The sequence below is a fragment of the Scophthalmus maximus genome, chromosome 15, assembly GCF_022379125.1.
Source record: "Scophthalmus maximus strain ysfricsl-2021 chromosome 15, ASM2237912v1, whole genome shotgun sequence".
Lineage (NCBI taxonomy): Eukaryota > Metazoa > Chordata > Actinopteri > Pleuronectiformes > Scophthalmidae > Scophthalmus > Scophthalmus maximus.
Window position 1 is genome coordinate 21448147 of NC_061529.1, and position 18540 is coordinate 21466686.

General features: G+C 40.5%; 1 protein-coding gene and 2 non-coding genes across 3 annotated transcripts in view; all 3 read right to left on the reverse strand.

Annotated features, from left to right (window-relative positions):
• clmna (calmin a) overlaps positions 1 to 18277 on the reverse strand; it is a 31901-nt gene extending 13624 nt beyond the window's left edge. The window contains exons 1-6 of the mRNA XM_047327215.1: positions 17975 to 18277; positions 6434 to 6495; positions 3446 to 3541; positions 3233 to 3316; positions 3058 to 3150; positions 188 to 384 (exon numbers count right to left, since the gene is read on the reverse strand). Coding sequence (XP_047183171.1) covers positions 188 to 384; positions 3058 to 3150; positions 3233 to 3316; positions 3446 to 3541; positions 6434 to 6495; positions 17975 to 18059 — 617 coding nt within the window. The 5' untranslated portion in view covers positions 18060 to 18277. The remainder of the gene's footprint in view (positions 1 to 187; positions 385 to 3057; positions 3151 to 3232; positions 3317 to 3445; positions 3542 to 6433; positions 6496 to 17974) is intronic.
• trnae-uuc lies at positions 10169 to 10240 on the reverse strand. Its single transcript has one exon. It is a non-coding gene; the product is annotated as a tRNA-Glu (tRNA).
• trnat-agu lies at positions 10697 to 10770 on the reverse strand. Its single transcript has one exon. It is a non-coding gene; the product is annotated as a tRNA-Thr (tRNA).
• Positions 18278 to 18540: the final 263 nt, after the last annotated feature.

Genomic DNA, 18540 nt, shown 5'->3' on the forward strand with positions numbered 1-18540 from the left:
AGTAGTATAAGTAATTAAACAAACAACAGATTAGATATTGTGGGAAGTTATTAAAAATTTTGAAAGCTGAGGGTGTTACAACACCTATATGTGCTCTATAGTCACAAAACATTTAATAAAACAGAACACCAGAATACATCTCTCAAGTGATAACAATTAGAAACTGGAAATGGCAGGCCACACTCACTTGCGTGTTCGATTCTGTACCCACTGAAGCAGTTTCTTAATGGCCTTGCTGTGCTCTCGCATGGCCACGGACACCAGCTGTCTCTCATCCGACAGTGAGCTGCAGTTGGACGTATCCGAATCGGAGCTGGTGGGAATAGACGACAGGCTGGAGGAGGAGGGGAACTGGCTCCTGATGTTCCCAGTCAGCTCCTTAATCTGGGGGGGCACAGAAAGTTGGATTCTTTTTCCTAATTCACCCATGTATTCATATATATATATATATATATATATATATATGTATGTATATTATTATGATTTTTTTCTCTCTCTAGTGGTCCCACATGCTAGCAGTGTGAAATATGGTTTGACAAACTAAAACGTAGAGCGCAAAATGGGTGCTATTACTCCTGGTGCAGTTATCCGTTGATTTAATAGGAATTTTTGAAAAAAATGAGGTGGAAGATGGGTGGTAATCACAACCGTGTGCTGAAGAACCAAGTCTGTTTGTGAGGCAATGTCAGTCCACTGGCACTCAAGTGATTGGAGTGCCAGTGATGACTATTTCAGCAAATACACAGAAATACAAAAATAATGCTTAAAGTAAGCATACTACACTGAACAAAATTATAAACGCAACACTTTTGTTTTTGCCCTAATTTTTCATGAGCTGAACTCAAAGATCTAAGACTTTTTCTATTTACACAAAAGGCTTATTATCCATCCACCTCACAGGTGTGGCATATCAAGATGCTGATTAGACAGCACGATTATTGCACAGTTGTGCCTCAGGCTGGCCACATTGGAAGGCCACTCTGAAATGTGCACTTTTATCATGGCACAATGCCACAGATGTCGCAAGTTTTGAGGGAGCGTGCAATTGGCATGGTGACTGCAGGAATGTTTACCAGAGCTATTGCCCGTGAATTCAGTGTTCATTTCTCTACCATAAGCCGTCTCCAAAGGCGTTTCAGAGAATTTGGCAGTACATCCAACCGGCCTCACAACCGCAGACCACGTGTAACCACACCAGCCCAGGACCTCCATATCCAGCATCTTCACCTCCAACAGAGACCAGCCACCCGGACAGCTGCTGCAACAATCGGTTTGCATAACCAAAGAATTTCTGCACAAACTGTCAGAAACCGTCTCAGGGAAGCTCATCTGCATGCTCATCGTCCTCATCGGGGTCTCGACCTGACTGCAGTTCATCATCGTACCGACTTGAGAGGGCAAATGCTCACATTCAATGGCGTCTGGCACTTTGGAGAGGTGTTCTCTTCACGGATGAATCCCGAATTCACAGTACAGGGCAGATGGCACACATCGTGTATGGCTTTATGTGGGTGAGCCGTTTGCTGATGTCAACGTTGTGGATCGAGTGGCCCATGGTGGCAGTGGGGTTGTGGTATGGGCAGGCGTATGTTATGGACCACGAACACAGGTGCATTTTATTGATGGTATTTTGAATGCACAGAGATACCGTGACGAGATCCTGAGGCCCATTGTTGTGCCATTCATCCACGACCATCACCTCATGTTGCAGCATGATAATGCACAGCCCCATGTTGCAAGGATCTGTACACAATTCCTGGAAGCTGAAAACATCCCAGTTCTTGCATGGCCAGCATACCCACCGGATATGTCACCCATTGAGCATGTTTGGGATGCTCTGGATCGGCGTATACGACAGCGTGTTCCAGGTCCTGCCAATATCCAGCAACTTCGCACAGCCATTGAAGAGGAGTGGACCAACAATCCACAGGCCACAATCAACAACCTGATCAACTCTATGCGAAGGAGATGTGTTGCACTGCGTGAGGCAAATGGTGGTCACACCAGATACTGACTGGTTTTCGGACCCCCCCCCTGGACCCCACCAATTCAGTAAAAGTGCACATTTCAAAGTGGCCTTTTATTGTGGCCAGCCTGAGGCACACCTGTGCAATATTCATGCTGTCTAATCAGCATCTTGATATGCCACACCTGTGAGCTGGACGGATTATCTCATGCTCACTAACACAGATTTGTGAACAATATTTGAGAGAAATAAGCCTTTTGTGTACATAGAAAAAGTCTTAGATCTTTGAGTTCAGCTCATGAAAAATGGGGGCAAAAACAAAAGTGTTGCATTTATAATTTTGTTCAGTGTAAATCAAACACTAAGTGCATTCAAAATGACATAAGATTAGAAAATCCAATGTAGTTAAAGTAGTCTGCACTGATTTATAAAGTAATTTGATTGATTCTGACAGTATCTGTTGTCCACAGCTGCTTCATGCTGCATAACAAACTTCTCCTTAGGGTTAGGTTTCACAAATCGCTTTAATTTTCATCCACAATCTTTTATATATGAATGAGGAATAAGCTGTATAAGGAAGTGATCTTAAATGACTTCTGCTTGGCATTATATGTAAAATACTGACTACCAATGGTAGGGAAAAAACTGGTGAACATCAATTTTTTTAAATTGAGAAAACCATAATTTTTAGGAGGTTATTTTTGAACAATGCTTAGTAATTTTTAGAGGGTGCCTTAGATCTTAAAGGCTTCATCGGCAAAACAAGCAGCTGCTTTTGAAGTAAATGACAGAGCTCAGTTGTTGGAGTTAAGTGATAAAGGCAAAGCTAACAGTTGCTATTAATTGTGGGCTACTTCTAACTGGGATGATTTCATTTTATCAGGATGCTTTAGTCAGGTTACCCATTAGTACCTCTGGGCAGTTTAAAGACCACACCTCTGTAAAAAATACCAGTAAATAAACTCAGTATACTGTAACTTAATAGTCTATGCCATTCAGCCAGTTGAGATCAGTGGAATGGCTCCAGCTTGTTGGATAGATTGCACAATTGTATGGCACAGATTGTAATGGAGACATTTTAATTAAATTACCTGGAAGAAGAGGATGATGTTCCAGATCAGACCCAAGATGATGGAGGAGTTTCCATCAGCAACATCAGCTGCGTCGATACTGACCAGCTTTACCTGAGGACACCCACATTCTACACGTGTTAACAGTTCAGCCATTGGCCGAGCAGTACATGAGCTGATTGACTGCGGTACTCACATTTCTCTCCTCGAGGAAAGTCAGGACCTTGGCAATGTTGTTGAGTCTGAAAATACGATGGGAGGACTTCTTGAATCCATGGAGCTGGAAGATTATTTAGAATAAGAATTATTTACACAGTAATGTAGTTAATATAGTCATGTAGTTAAAATTCCCGACAGTGTACACGTGTGAAAAATATCTGGTTCTAGAAACAAAGTGTAAGAGTCCGACCAGTTTGCAGCCAGAGAGCTCCTCCAAGAGGGCCATGAGGACGTGTCCATCCTGGATGTCCCTGAAAAGGTCATGGACCTCAATGCTTGGATCACACTGAGGACGACGAGAAAGAAAGAGGGAAGGATAATTGGAGAGGAGAAAAGAGATAATATGGGACATTTCCTCAATATAAATATCATGACAGGGATGTATTTCCAAAGTCCTCAACACAGTTAGGGGCAGTTCAGATAGCTATTTAAAATTGAAAGCAAAGCAACTTAAGTATTTGAGACAGACTGAGCTCCAACTCCATTCTTGCCAGATTTGAGTAAACCTGATCCTAAATGTTACATGCCAGGCCAGGGACAGTGCTTGTTTTCTAGAATGATCAAGCTAAGATCCTGCGGAACTTCCAGATCCAGACTGATAAACTATTGATGGCTAACCAACCAGACAACATGGTGTTCAACAAACAATAATCGGAGCACTGGCTCCAGCAGATTGCAGAAAAAGGCTTTTTTGATCTCTGTCCAGAAGTGCGCAGTCCTTCAAACCCCTTAAGATACTGTGCAGAACCCTCAGGCTCCCAGGCATCGGGTAGAGGACCCAACCGTGAAGGAGGAATACACAAGACCACCCACATGAGGCAAGTGGGGAATTATATTTTAGTATATTTTAGGAATAAGTGTCATGGTGGTGCAGGAAGTGGACCTAAATGCAGAGTGCAATTTAAATAATAATTTTAATCAACGGAAACCAAAAACAGACTGACAGTCTCAGGTGGTAACCAGGGAACGACTATGGAAACCTGTAGGGGACTTAATTAATATGATAATGTAAAGGTGAAAATGAAAATGTAATTCTACAATAGCATTATAATTTATCCACAAATGCATGTCTTTTGTGTAAAAAATTAAATGAAAATGCAATAATCCAATTTTCATTTTCATATCCTTGTTTGGGTATTCTGTGACTATTAAAATGACAATGCAATTTGATAACAATATGAACATTTAAATGGAAACTCCATTTGACTTTTCATTTTCAAAGACTTAACCTGCACCTGGAAAATATTCAAATGTAAATGCAATATAAACAATAAAGCCCAATTTTCCATTTTGCTTGTTGCATTTACAAGCAATATGTAGGTCACAATTAAAAATAAAATGCATTTCTAACCGTTTGAAAATGAAATTGCAAACTCCATTTGACTTTCAATTTCCAAAGACCTTAACCTGCACTTCGGTGGACAAAATCATAATGCTATTGTGGAATTAAATTTTCATTTTCACCTTTACATCAATCACAGGGGCAGGAGACACAGGAAAGGTAAAGTGAACAGAAACAAGACAGAGGAAAAGGAAGTGCAGACACGTGGAACGGAACTCAACAAAACACAAACGGGATAACAAAGGCAACTTAACTTAGGCAAAGACTAGAAAGGAATAAAGAAAAGTCCACTAAAAAACTAAAGTTCATGGTCTTCAGCGTTCATTGGGGCAGAACCATGACAAGTGGGGGCACTCATTAGTTCATCTGGTTGAGCGAGCGCCCCATGAGGAGTGATTCCTCTGCAGCAGACGTCTCCTACTCTCTCCCCTTCACGCCAAGTCTGTCTGTCAATAAAGCTTAAATGTCAGTGTCTCTGTTAAATAGAAAAAGACACAGACACTAAGCGCTGTACATGTTTAATAACTACTAAAAGGACAAAATATGAAGATGTTCATCATGTGAAATTGTGCAAGTGTAAACTATGCAGAATGATCTTTAAATAATATCTAGTAACCCACAGCATGCACTGCCTGAGCCAATATTTAGCCCTGTTATCACAAGTCATTACAAACTCGTAGCATTTCTGAACTTGGTGAATAGGTGAACACTGGCAGGAGGGCGACAGGGTTAAAGTGACTGTAACTTTCCCAGATGACAGAAGACAAATGTATGATTGTCTTTGAGTGGGTCAGATATTTGATGCAGAGCCAAACAGAGAGTAAGAGAAGAAAGCCTCATTGTGTGAGAGAAAAAAAGAAGACTTGATCAGACTATCAACTATCCCTGACTCACCCCTTGTTGAAGAGCGAAAACAGAAACAAAAGCTAAGCTCGTGACCAATTTTCCACCAAAACAGAGTTTCAGTGGAGACAGTGATTTAAGGCTTTGCGGGAAGTCACAGCTTCTGAAAGCATAGGTGTATGGTAACTTTAGCAGAAAGTGAACTCATTACTTTCGTTTCATTATGTAGTCATTTTATTCAAGTGATCCATGATGGCTTACCAATGTTTAGGTGTATATGACATACAGCTTGACAAATTGTAGGCAGATTGCATGACAGTGATGACACTTAGGCTGGTTCCATGACATATTTTTTATGGGAGATGGGTTATAATATACACCGCTCAAAAAAATGAAGGGATCACCTAAACCACACCATCAAAACTACTTGATGAATGAATTATTCAGGTTGAAAATTTTTACTGATGTACATTGTGTAATTTGCTGGGAACATCAATTTTGTTCTCAACGGTCAATGGAAAATCAAAATCATCAACGTTTGATACTTGGCACATCTTCCATCTAGAAGTCCTACTCTTCGAAAACACATCCATAAGGGTATACTTACATTTTATTAAAAAATTTGGAATGATACTTTGACTTCCAGCAGATCTTTTTCTTTTACAATTACTTGTACTTCTACTTGAGTGAGTGGGTACACATGTTGATGAAACATACTACTTAGCCTTGCAGTGGTTTGGGGGAATAGCAAAGTAGGTGCGCATATTTAACTGCAAGGATGGTGTTCTGGTGGGTGCAGTTCAAAACCCATACAGTGAGCATGGTGAGGTAATCTCCGTTTCATGATGCTGTCAATAGTGAAGTTGGAGCTCCTGTTTTGGGTTGGAGTGGCAATAAAATAAATAATTTTAATCCACCCAGTAAGTAACAATGATTACTCTTTCTCCTCAGTGTATTTTCTGTGGCTACCATTTTATGACGCTATCAACAAACCTTTTCTAAATGCAGGTTTATCCATCGGGTGAAAGTCCTCTTCTGAACCACTTCTCTTTCAACTGCAACATGGAAGGAGAAGAAAAAAAGATTTCACCAATTAAACCATGGTCTCACTGTTCTAATCAGAGAGTCTGGAGAAGCACTTGCCAATGGCAGGTCACCATAACAAAGAAACAGCATGGGAACAGTAAATGGACAGCATTTATAAATTGCTTTTCTAGTCTTTTTGACCACCCAAAGCACTAAACAGTAGAAATCTAATTCACCGATTTACACACATTCATACAGCCCTTCTGGACAACCCTCTCTACTGCCTAAGCCACAGTCGCTCACAACAGTGGGCACACAGTGGGTATTTTTAGCATAAGGATTGAACAAGATTAATCTCCATATTTCAAACATAACCATTTCTGCCCAACATTTAAAGGACACAGTAATATGCTCATCTTCAGGTTTAATATTTTGATTTTAAATTAATTCTTGAAGTTTTGCATGCTCTGATAGGTGATGATCATTTGCCATAACTGTTAGACAATGTAATTAAATCAAGTTCAAGTGGTTTTGAAGAATAAATTGTGATAATTTAACAGATGGCTGTGTGTGTGTGTGTGTGTGTGTGTGTGTGTGTGTGTGTCCCTTCTTTTGAAGGGATTGACACTGAAGGGGGAATGTCACAGGCCTCACACATCCACAGTTTAGGCGGCAAACGAACCAGAACTTCAGAGACAAAACCTACACTGGCTTGTGGGAGATGCTGCTGACAAAGGACCCCTACAAGCAAGACTACAAAGTAAGGCAGAGCAGTCCCAAATAGTCAAGACATATTTGTCTATGTTTTTTTAGGCTGAGTTTTCAATGTCACAAAAGCACAAATTTGTAGTATTTGTACACTGGTTTTTCACTAGTGAAATATGTTAAAATGAGTTAAAATGAATTTAAAAGATGTCATTTTCTCCCTTAGAACATACTGGAGTTGGTGCAGAACATGTTGGTGCTGCCCATCTCAGTTGACCAATGTGAAAGGGGCTTTTCTGCCCAAAACTGCATCAAGAATTCAACAACATTCAGCTGCCTTGGAGTGTCCACAACTGAAAACTTGATGCCGATCAGCTCAGAGGGGCCTTCAACAGAGCGATTTGATCCCAGTCCTGCTGTGGATTGCTGGCTGAGCTCGAAGCTGCTGGTCCAAGCATATCCTTTGTGTCCAAATTGACTCGGCAGACATTTGACGTTTTATACCGTTCATACCATTATTACAGTACAGTGAAACCCAGTGAAACTTAAAATAAATGTCACCACTTTACTTTGAATATCTGTTAGCACCCCTTTGATCAGGCAGCAATGGGGATTGACAAAACTCTCAACTGTAAGTTATAACTTTTGAAATAAAACTCTTGTTGTGTTTAAGCCTGGGACCCAGACAAATTCTGGGAGCTCATTTAATTTGCTCTGCCAGACTACACTCTGGATCCCATCCATCCATCCATCATCAACTGCTTTATTCATTTAAGGTTCGCAGGGGGGGCTGGAGCCAATCCCAGCTGACAATGGGCGAGAGGCGGGGTTTACCCTTGACAGGTCACCAGCCTTTCGCAGGGTAACATACAGAGACGAACAACCATTCACTCTCATATTCACACCTACGGTCAATTAGAGTCTCCAATTAACCTCGACCTGGATCTCCTCCATTGGAAAGTGATTTCCCTTCAGCAGAAATCTTGCCACTCCAACCACAACCTATTATCTGATAATGGGCGGGGTTTATACCGTGACGTGGGAGAGAAGCGACTTTTGTAAACAACCAAGGCTGCCACTGATGAATGAGCATTTGACTAAAAGTACCTGATATTTTCAAATGTCTCCCACAAAAATGGCAACACTGGTTCACAGACATTGTGGAATCATCATCACAGGCCTCTCCTCTCTGCTCTAGGCTGTTGACATTTTTTGCATCGCTCAACAGACGTCACATTATTCGTCGCTCTCACGTTTCGTTTTTTAGGCAAGAGTATGTTTGTTTTAACTTCAAATCCGTGGTCGATTTATCAATTTATTCAACTTCACCTCAACCTTGGGCTACATATAGAAAAGACCTTAACGAATAAATGATACTCAAGTATTAGTGTGGCTGGGGTGACGCATGATTCGCCGTGACACATGAAGTTGTGTATTAAGGGGTTAGGGATGCTTCAAACTCATGGCCCCCACCTTTAAATTTGATGTAGATGGAAGAAATTTGTAAGACACTTAATATCAGGACCTACAAAAAAAAAAGCCTCTGGCAGCCATTTCCTCCAACCAACTATAGTGTAGGTAAACTATGAATGACCAGATTGCTCGTCGGGTGCCAGACAGGAGAAATAATAAGTTATTTTCCTGTCGCTATTTTTTATATGTTACCTAAATAATTTGGTCAAAGCCCAGCCTACTAACCCTGGCTACAAAAGGCACAAAACATAAGTCAACACATCAAAGAAGGTTCACCAAATAAAGTATATTCAACTCGATAACAATATGATCAAACAGTTAAATCACTAAGATTTTCCAACAACAATGATAATACAAATTAAATTCAGAGTCCAAATCACTCTCTTATCTTTAACAAATAATAAACAAAGGTAAATAAGGACTTCAAATAGAATCAGTCTTTCTGTTAATACGGAGCATGAGGTCGCTGTGTGTGTGTGTGTGTGTTTGTGTGTGTGTGTGTGTGTGTGTGTGTGTGAGTGTGTGTGAGGTTGTGTGTTCCTGAAAATATGAAGGTGTGTGTTTAGAGGATGCATGTGTTTCAATTGTTAATTGTTTGTGGGGGAGGTCCGAGGAGGGAGATGAACATGGATGATAGGAGGTAGGTATATAGAGGCAGCCAGGAGAGATTAAAGGTTGGAGACTCGACTTAGCTTCGCTTTCTTTTCTTCCACCATAGTCAGGGCTCCCAGAGCGGTTCCAGCAGGTCCACAGTGTACAGTCTACACTTTGTGTAGTCTTTCCAGCCTTTTTCGTGTGCCTGATTTATCATCTCCCTTCCCCCTCCTTCCTACCCTTCATTTCCTGTCCAGGTAGAAAGTACTTCCTGCATAACTTCCTTTCTGCTACACAACGGGAAGTCGGCCATCTTGAATTTAGAGTGCAAATTTGGCGTTTTTATGGCTAAATGAAGGAGTCCTTCTTCAATGAACTCCTACAAGGTGGTTAATCAATCTCAAACTTAGGCAACATATAGAAAAAGGCCTTACCCAGAAAAGATACTAAAGGTTTTAGTCTAAGTTGAAAGGCGTGGCTGTGGCGAATCATGAATCGCTGTGACACAGGAAGTTGTTTTTTAAGGGGTTAGGGATGCTTCAACAGGCATGAAACTTGGTACACGTATTACAAACGATAAGTAGTTTAATCTTGGATGGCTTGAATATTGCAAAATGGCTCGATAATGCCTACTAGAAATTTCCAAAAATCTAGCCCCTAATCGATAATAACAACATCATTTGGTCAGGAGAAGTTTATGTGATTATTCTGTAAGGCAGACATAGTTGCTTGAGCTGTTACGGTTGTCTGGTCTGTTGGTCTCACTTTAAAAGTTTATAAATTAAATTTTTCAAGATTCACTTTTTAGAAGATCAACCTCAACACATATGGTGACCACTTGTTGGATTTCCTGTGGGCAAACAAGCCAGCCCTCAAGACCTTAACCATTTTACTTTTGGTGTTGTAGCTCAGTTGACAGACGATAGCATATTCCCCAACCTGGAATCGAACCAGGGCCGCGGCGGTGAAAGCACCGAATCCTAGCCACTAGACCACCAGGGAAGCCTGTTACCAGCCAGAAGGCATGCCCAGTGGAATCTTTGATCATTAAAAGAGACTCCGCTCTATTAGCTAGGATAATAAAACTGTTGAAATGGAAGGAGGGTTATCCTCCTACTTTTGCACATTGGCTTCGAGACGTTATCAGAAAGTGGAAAAGATCAGATACACCATGAGAGGATCTATATCAAAATTTTACTTGACATGGAAGCCCTTTTTGGACTTTGTAGACGGGTTGGATGCCCAGTTGCTAAATGAAATGGATTGACATGCAATCTTCCGAAAATTTGCATTCCTCTATCTTTCTTTCCTTCCTGTGTTATTGTTTAATATCTTATTCCCCTAATCATTTTTAGTATATAACTAGAAAAGTTAGTCTTGCTTGAAAGAGTACCTCAACAACAGACTAAGAAGGAGTGTTCTGTTTGCCAGTTGGGTTGAGAGACTCTAACAACATCTAGGCACTGCTGGGATTTGAACCCAGGATCTCCTGTTTACTAGACAGGCACTTTGACCAACTAAGCCACAGCGCCTGACTACCACTGTTTTGCTTCCCTCTTTATGAACCAACAAGGGGGTTTCTGGGTGGAGGTTGCCTGGTCTCCCAGTGTATGTGTGGGTTCTCTCCATGTTCTGTCTCACTTTAATGTAATGTGAATCAGCACTCCATAGTAACAACATCATTTGGTCAGTTAAATTTAACCTGAATCAGCATTCTGTAAGGTGGACATAGGCACGTTAGCTGTTACGGCTGTCTGGTCTATCGTCGGTCTCATGTTAACAGCTTATAAATCAAATTTTTCAAGATCTCTTACCAGAAGATCAACCGTGAGCAATATGGTCACCACTAATTGGGTTTCCTGTGTACAAACAAGCCAGCCCTCAAGATCTTAACCATTACCATACTTTTGGTGTTATAGCTCAGTTGACAGCAAATAGAACATTCCCCGACCGGGAATAGAACCCGGGCCGTGGAGGTGAAAGCGCCGAATCCTAGCCACTAGACCACCAGCAACACCTACTACCATCCAAAAGGCATGCCCACTCGAATCTATGGTCTTTAAAAGGGACTCAGCTTAATTAGCTAGGAGATTAATACGGTTGAAGTGGAAGGAGGTTTCTCCTCCTACTTTTGCACGTTTGCTTCGAGACGTTATGCAGTCACTGCAAGTAGAAAAGATCAGATACACCATGAGAGGATCTATATCAAAATGTTACTTGCCATGGAAGCCCTTTTTGGACTTTGTAGACGGGTTGGATGTCAAGTTGCTAAATGAAATGGATTGACATGCAATCTTCCGAAAATTTGCATTCCTCTATCTTTCTTTCATTTGTCTTATTATTTAATAATTACTTTTAGCTGCTGCCGACACTAAGATAAAGTGAATCCTGCTTCAACACCAGACTGAAAAAGAGTGTTTTCCTTGCCATTTGAGAGATTCTAACAACATCTAGAAACTGTTGAGCCCAGGATCTCCTGTTTACTAGACAGGCACTTTGACCAACTAAGCCACAGAGCCTGACAGCCACTGTTTTTCTTCCCTCTGTTTGCACCAACAAGGGGGTTTCTAGTTTACCCTGTTTACTAAACGGGCACTTTGACCAACTAAGCACCAGCATTGGTGAAAGTGCAGAATCCTAGCCACTAGACCACCAGGGACCCCTGTTACCAACTTCAAGGCATGCCCACTGGAATCTATGGTCTTTAAAAGAGATCCACATTAAGTGGGACACTGAATAGAAAGCACATGGAAAACACATAAATCTTCATAATTTAAAAATAGTTAAAGACAGGCAGTGACAGTTTTTTATATCATAAAGTACTAGTGCAATATTAGTAAGATCCAGTATAAAAATAAAAATCTGAGCAGCAAGTACCATCACAAATAAAACTAAAACCAATCACTATACTGTACATCTAAACCAATGTCATCAAGCATTTTGTCTTGTTTCCTCCGATTTCCAAGTTTGCCAAGAGACACGTGAATATTCCAGGCAGCAGTGTCTCTGCAGAAAGAGTCTTTCTACTGCGCAGCGGAGCACATTTACACCAGAGCACGTAGACTCCCCCCTGCTCTTACATGTTCAGCATCCACCAGCTAAGCAGCTTTTCTATGTTGCACTGTGGTCATGCATTGTCATGATTTAATTGTGCCCTGTTTTTATGTTATTTTTTTGTCTATTGTTGTACCACATATTCCACAGAAAGCACTATTTTTGTATGAGAGCCGGTACAATATTAAATCACACAAAATTATAAATGATTAAAAAATAAATGTTTTCCTAGTTTCCTTTAATAATGACATACAACAACAAGCAGCTCAAAAATTTTTGTAATGTTAATGTTCACCTATCACTTCAAAGTATATATATATTTTGTTGTCTAGGGAGGGGGTTGGCCTGTCCCTGCTGCTGAAAAAAATCCTAGAGGAAACACTGCCATACATCCCGGTGTTGGAATCCCGTGAAACAGCCACACTTTGGACTGTTTCGCTTCAGGCATTTTGTTGTCTCGTTGACTCATGTTGGAGTAGCTACTAGCTACTGTAGGCCATTACTACATACTGCCAGAGCCATGTAGTGTGTTGCCACCGGGGTCAAGTTTTATGTTAACTAGGCAAGTGCTGTGATGTTGTCTGGGAAAGCAGCACAACTATTTCACTAAAGTTGCAAAAACTAATTGTTTTTGCAACACCGACAGCTCCAGTCTGCACGTACTTTCTTCTATGCCAGTCTGTGGGACAGTAGTATGAACTTGTGACTAGAGCTGCAACAGTTAAACAGTTTAGCGATTACTAATCGATTACTAAAGTAATCGCCAACTGTTTTGATAATCGGTTAAAGTAGTTTTTATGAGAAAAAAAGTCAATATTCAATGATTTCAGCTTCTTAACTGTGAATATTTTTTGGTTTCTTTGCTCCTCTATGACAGTGAACTAAATATCTTTGGTGTGAGGACAAAACAAAACGTCATCTTGTGGTTTTTGGGAAACACGATCAAAATTTTTCACCATTTTAAGGACCGAACAACTATTCGCTTAATAAGGAAAATAATCAACAGATTAAACGATTATGAAAATAACCATTAGTTGCAGGCCTACTTGTGACACCTAGCAAATCAGGTAGTGTTGTGGGCGGGACATTGCTAAAGTCAAAAGCGTAGTGACTGTGGCAGTATTAGAGCCAAAATAGTGCATTTTAAAATTAAATTATCTTTAATTAATAATAATTAATAACTTAATTGAAAAAAATACAAATCCTGATAACCATAAAAATGGTGTATAAATGCACCAATAATCGGCCAGGCGCTGCATATAGAAGCACTGTATGAATATGGTGGTGAATGTGACCTTCTATTGTAAAGTGCTTTGGGTTAATACTGGAAAAGTGCTATATTAATGCAGTCGTTTAACTACGTCATGAAACCATTTCCATCAGCGTAAGTGTTTTTCTGCATTTCTGCAAGGTCATTACATCTACTGAGTTCATCAGAATTATCATTGTCATTATAAGAATCAGTCTGACAGATTAAACAACGGTTACACAATTGTTCCTGGTCTCTCTCTCTCTTTTCTCTGCCCCTCTTTCAACCCTCCTCTCTTCTCTCCCCCATTTCTCTCCTCTCACCCCAACCGGTTACCGGTTGTAAGTGCCTTGAGATAATGAATATTGTGATTTGGCGCTATACAAATTACATTTTATTTAGTTGAATTTATTCTGTAAAATTAAAGTTGTCGACAAACATAAAAGGGATGGGATGTGGGAATGTTTAGGGACTGCAGCACTGTCATGCAGAGGGAACTTCTCTCCCACTTTCCTTGATTCATGTATTATGTAACCTCCTCCAGGCCATTGTTTTAAAGCACAAGCTGTGTAAGCCATACTCTAATAGTAGCCTACAAAATGTTTGAAAACCCAGGCCTACTTTCACAGTGCCTTGTTCACATGCTGGTAATTTAAGTTCTTAATCTATTTGATATTAATGAGCCTTCAACAGTTTCAGTGATTGCTGGCCAATCTATAAGAGTAGCAGCATTGGTTGGCATGTAAATTGACTAAACCAGTGAACAAGCAAACAGCACTGGAAGCAAATTAAAGGAGAAATATTATGCTTTATCAGTTTTTCCCTTTCTCCAACCCTAACCCAACTGAAGTTAAATGTAGCATTTAAATCCTTTCAAAGTAAAATCAAAGAAAATACGTGAGATTCAACTTTGTCGATATAACTTCGTTGCCATCTTTGGAATTCAAGGAGACGTGAGGGTTAGGGTTTTAAGGGTATACCACGGTATGTAATTTGACAGTTATCATACCATAAACATTTGCTAATTACCAGTTTTGTAAAAATAATAGTAACGAACGGAGAATCTCACCCGTGCATCTGCTTGGCAACCGGCGCAACACGCTGCAGGAGTCAGAGTAGAGAAATGGCAGAGAGAGACGACTCAACTGATCTCCACTCCCCCCAAAAAAGTAACATCACTAGCTTGGGATTACTTTGGATATTCAAAGAAATGAACGCTGTGTTGTGAGAAATGTGGACGCTAAGTGGCTGCTAAAGGAGGGACACATCCAACATGTTCACCCATCTTCGTGAACACATCCCTCTGTGCAGATCAAAGCATGTGTCCCTTTTATAACTCTAGTTGCTAACGAACAATTGTGTGAACGTTTAAACGTCGGCCATTAAATGTCCTTAAAATAATTTATGATTCTATATCTGCGTTGTCTGTCCACTCTGTAAACTCCAACTTACAGACACACACCCACACATCTGACCATATGAACACAAACACAAACTTTCCCGGCTCACGGGGCAGACATGACAGTGTGTGAGATAAAGGTAGAGACAGGGTCGGTCAGTCTGCTGTTGCGCACCTACAGTAATTTGGCAACTATTTTGATAATTGTTTAAAGCACTCGTGATGACATTTCTCACTATTTTAAGAAATATTATAAACCAAACAATCAATCAATTTATGCAGAAAATAACCAGCAGATCAATCCATTATGAAAATAACTATTAGTTGCAGTTGAAAAAGAAACTGTAAAAGCCTGCTTTTGATTTATTCATTCCTAAAGAGAGACTATTTTTTCAAAGATCCTGCTCCTTTTTTCCATCCTAATTTCTTTTGTTCAAATGGGAGGTGAACAGCTTCGTTATTTATTGTCAAAAGGGAGACTTCTTACACACACTTCCAAAAAAGAAAGTATTTATTTGATCAAATAAAAAAAGCCTTTTTGTTTTCATTAATTTAAGGATCATTATAACTGATAGTGAATAATAATAATAATAATAATAATAATAATAATAATAATAATAATAATAATAATAATAATAATAATAATAACAATATTGGTAAATTACCATATACCGTGAAAACCGTGATATTTGCTGAAGCGGCTATCGTACCGTGAACATCTCTGATATTTGTCTGCAGTAAAAAAGTGTCAAAAGGTGTCAACATTTAGAATAATACAAACTCTTCACACAAAACTTGATTAAAATGACTTAAAGCATATGTTTAATTCATCATCAAGTAAACAATCTGTCTGGCTGGTGATTTTTTTTTCATCTACCAGCCATCCTGTCTGGTAAGACTACTAGTACTACTAGTGTTATTAAACCCTCTGGAGCCTTATTTGGACAATACTGCACTGCAGAAAGTAGCACTCTGTATTGCTATCAGAATGATGAGAGAAAGGTAAGCAACCACATAAATCTGTCTAGTTGGCTTAAGGTTCATCCCAACAGCGGGATAATGATCCCCCCCAAAAATGAAAAGGGGAAACCAAGATGGTGGCTTCACATGATGGAAGAGCAGCACGGTCTTCATACTTGAATAAGCTGCCTTGGGATGAACTGGACCGAAGGTGAAAGAAAAGCGACATACAAGCAACACATTTGTGGGAACGTCTGCAACAGTGTTTGAACAATATTTGACTTCCATTGTTATAATAAGCCAAAAATTTGAATTCACTTTTGTTCAATAAAATGATTCTTCGTTTCTTTTTCTAATCTTTAATTGATTATTTGTCCTGTGCTATAATTTCAGAGAACACTGAGGTATTGTTTATGTAAATCAAAAAAATAAATTGAAAAGTCGAGGTATTTTAAAAACGTTGCACCTATAGTTTATGAAAATAATTTTAATGAATATAGTTTGTTTTGTCTTGAGTTCTCCTGCAGCGACAGGAGGACTCTGAATGCGGCCCTTTGCTGCATGTCTTCCCCCCTTCATGCTACGTACTGTCCTGTCTAATAAAGGCTTTAAAATGCCCTAAAAAAACATTGCTATTGAACTGTTCCACTTGTAGTCTTCTATATACAAACACATAATATGAAGAGATGTTTGAATGCATCAGGACATATGCTCTGGAGTGACGTGGGTTAGAACTAAACAAAGCTTTCTTTCTTACCACGCTCATTAAATCAATTACTTCCACTTTAAAGAGCACTTGTTGCTCGTCTGCTCCTCTAACTTTTGCAAAGCCCTGTATGGCAAACTGGCAACACTTATATTTGATATTCCCACATGACTTACTGTACAGATTCACTCCAGTTCAAAAAGCTGGGCAGAGAGTTTTCAATACGCATTAACACCAGACCATTTAAAGGCCATTAAACATATTGCTGGCTTGTATTTGTTGATCAAAATGCATGCTTTTTGTCTTTCCTTCTGTACTTGGGAGGGAGGTAGCTTGGAGACAACCATCTGATCAGGTTTTTATTCCAGGGTATTTTGTGGGTGGGTCCAACTGGTATGCCGCCCTGGGGTGGACCCACATCACGCAGGATATAGATTTAATCTGGACAGGGAATTTCTCTGGACCTCTTCAGGGAGGGACAGCACCACGACTCGGGCTGCAACTAAAGACTATTTTCATTTTGGATTAATCTGTCGATTATTTTCTTGATTCATCGATTAGCTGACTGGTTCATAAAATGGTGAAAAATGATCGATCGTGATTCCCAAAACTCCAAGATGATGTTTTCTTTTGTCCACACGAAACAAAAATGTGACAGAACAAAAAAACGATTAATCGATTAATCGATTATCAAAACAGTTGGTGTTTAATTCAGTAGTGGATTACTAATTGATAAATCTATTAACTGTTGCAGCTCTAACCACAACCCAACTCCACATAACCAAAAGAAAATGGATGGACATTCTTTTTTTTTTACACCATTTCATAAGAGTAAAATGTTATGTAATTATAGAGCTGTGGGCAGCAGGTTGCTTCACTCAGCCTTTTTCCTCGCCCCACTTTCTCTCTCTCTCTCTCTCTCACACACACACACACACACACACACCTTCGCACACAAATTACGTAGGTTTGTGTATTTGCATGTGGAGCGAGATCGAGTTACACAAGAGCTTCATGACCGACAGGAGTCCATGAACTGCCCAGATTGCTTCAGATGAGCCCAAAGACATCCAGTTATTGCAGCCCTGCAAAAGAATGTGTAACCACAGAGTGCAATCTTGCAGCGGTGCTTCGAAATTCACGTATGTTTAAACAGCAAAGCAAAGTTGCGTCCATCGCTGACAGTCTACGTCGTCTTCAGGCAACAACAAACTATCAAAACTTCCGAAAATTCAATTCTGAAAGTCACGCGCAGCGCGCGGAACTGCGAATGCACGCAGACGCCACGGTGAGCTGCCGCTGCTCGGTGCGTTATGACGCACGCAGCAGCGACATCGCCGGATCCCGTCGGGCTGCTCCGGCTCCTACCTTGCAGGTTCTGCACTCGAATGTCGCTGATCTGTCCGATGAGTTCCTCGCGCTCGAACCAGCCTTCCCACTCGTGTCCGGCCATCTAGACCCCGCGGGGAGCGCTGCGCAGGCTCCTGGGTGGAGAGGAGAAGCTGCGGCGGGGCAGGCGGGCAGTCTGTCGTCCGGGCCGGCCGATCGGGGGTCATGCAATCGTTTCACCGATTGCGCTGGGGTTTACCGCAGGTAGAGTCCCGTCACAGGCACGGAGCTCTGCGACCAATATCCTGGGCTGTGATCGGGGAGCAGAGGGAGGAGGGAGCTGCAGCACCTGGTTGTCCAGGGGGGAGGGAGCTGATCCAACACCCGCCCACCTCTCTCGCCCACGTTCTTTCTCTCCATCTCTCCACGGGGCGCTTTTTCAGACTGATATATTTTTCAATATTGAGTTGGCTTTTCTTCACATTTGGCTCATTTCCTCACATCTGATACATACATTGTTAAAATTATTTTATATGTAAAAACAACACAAAAACAAAATGCTAAATCTACATATTAAATCTAAATGCTAAATGTTACATATAAAT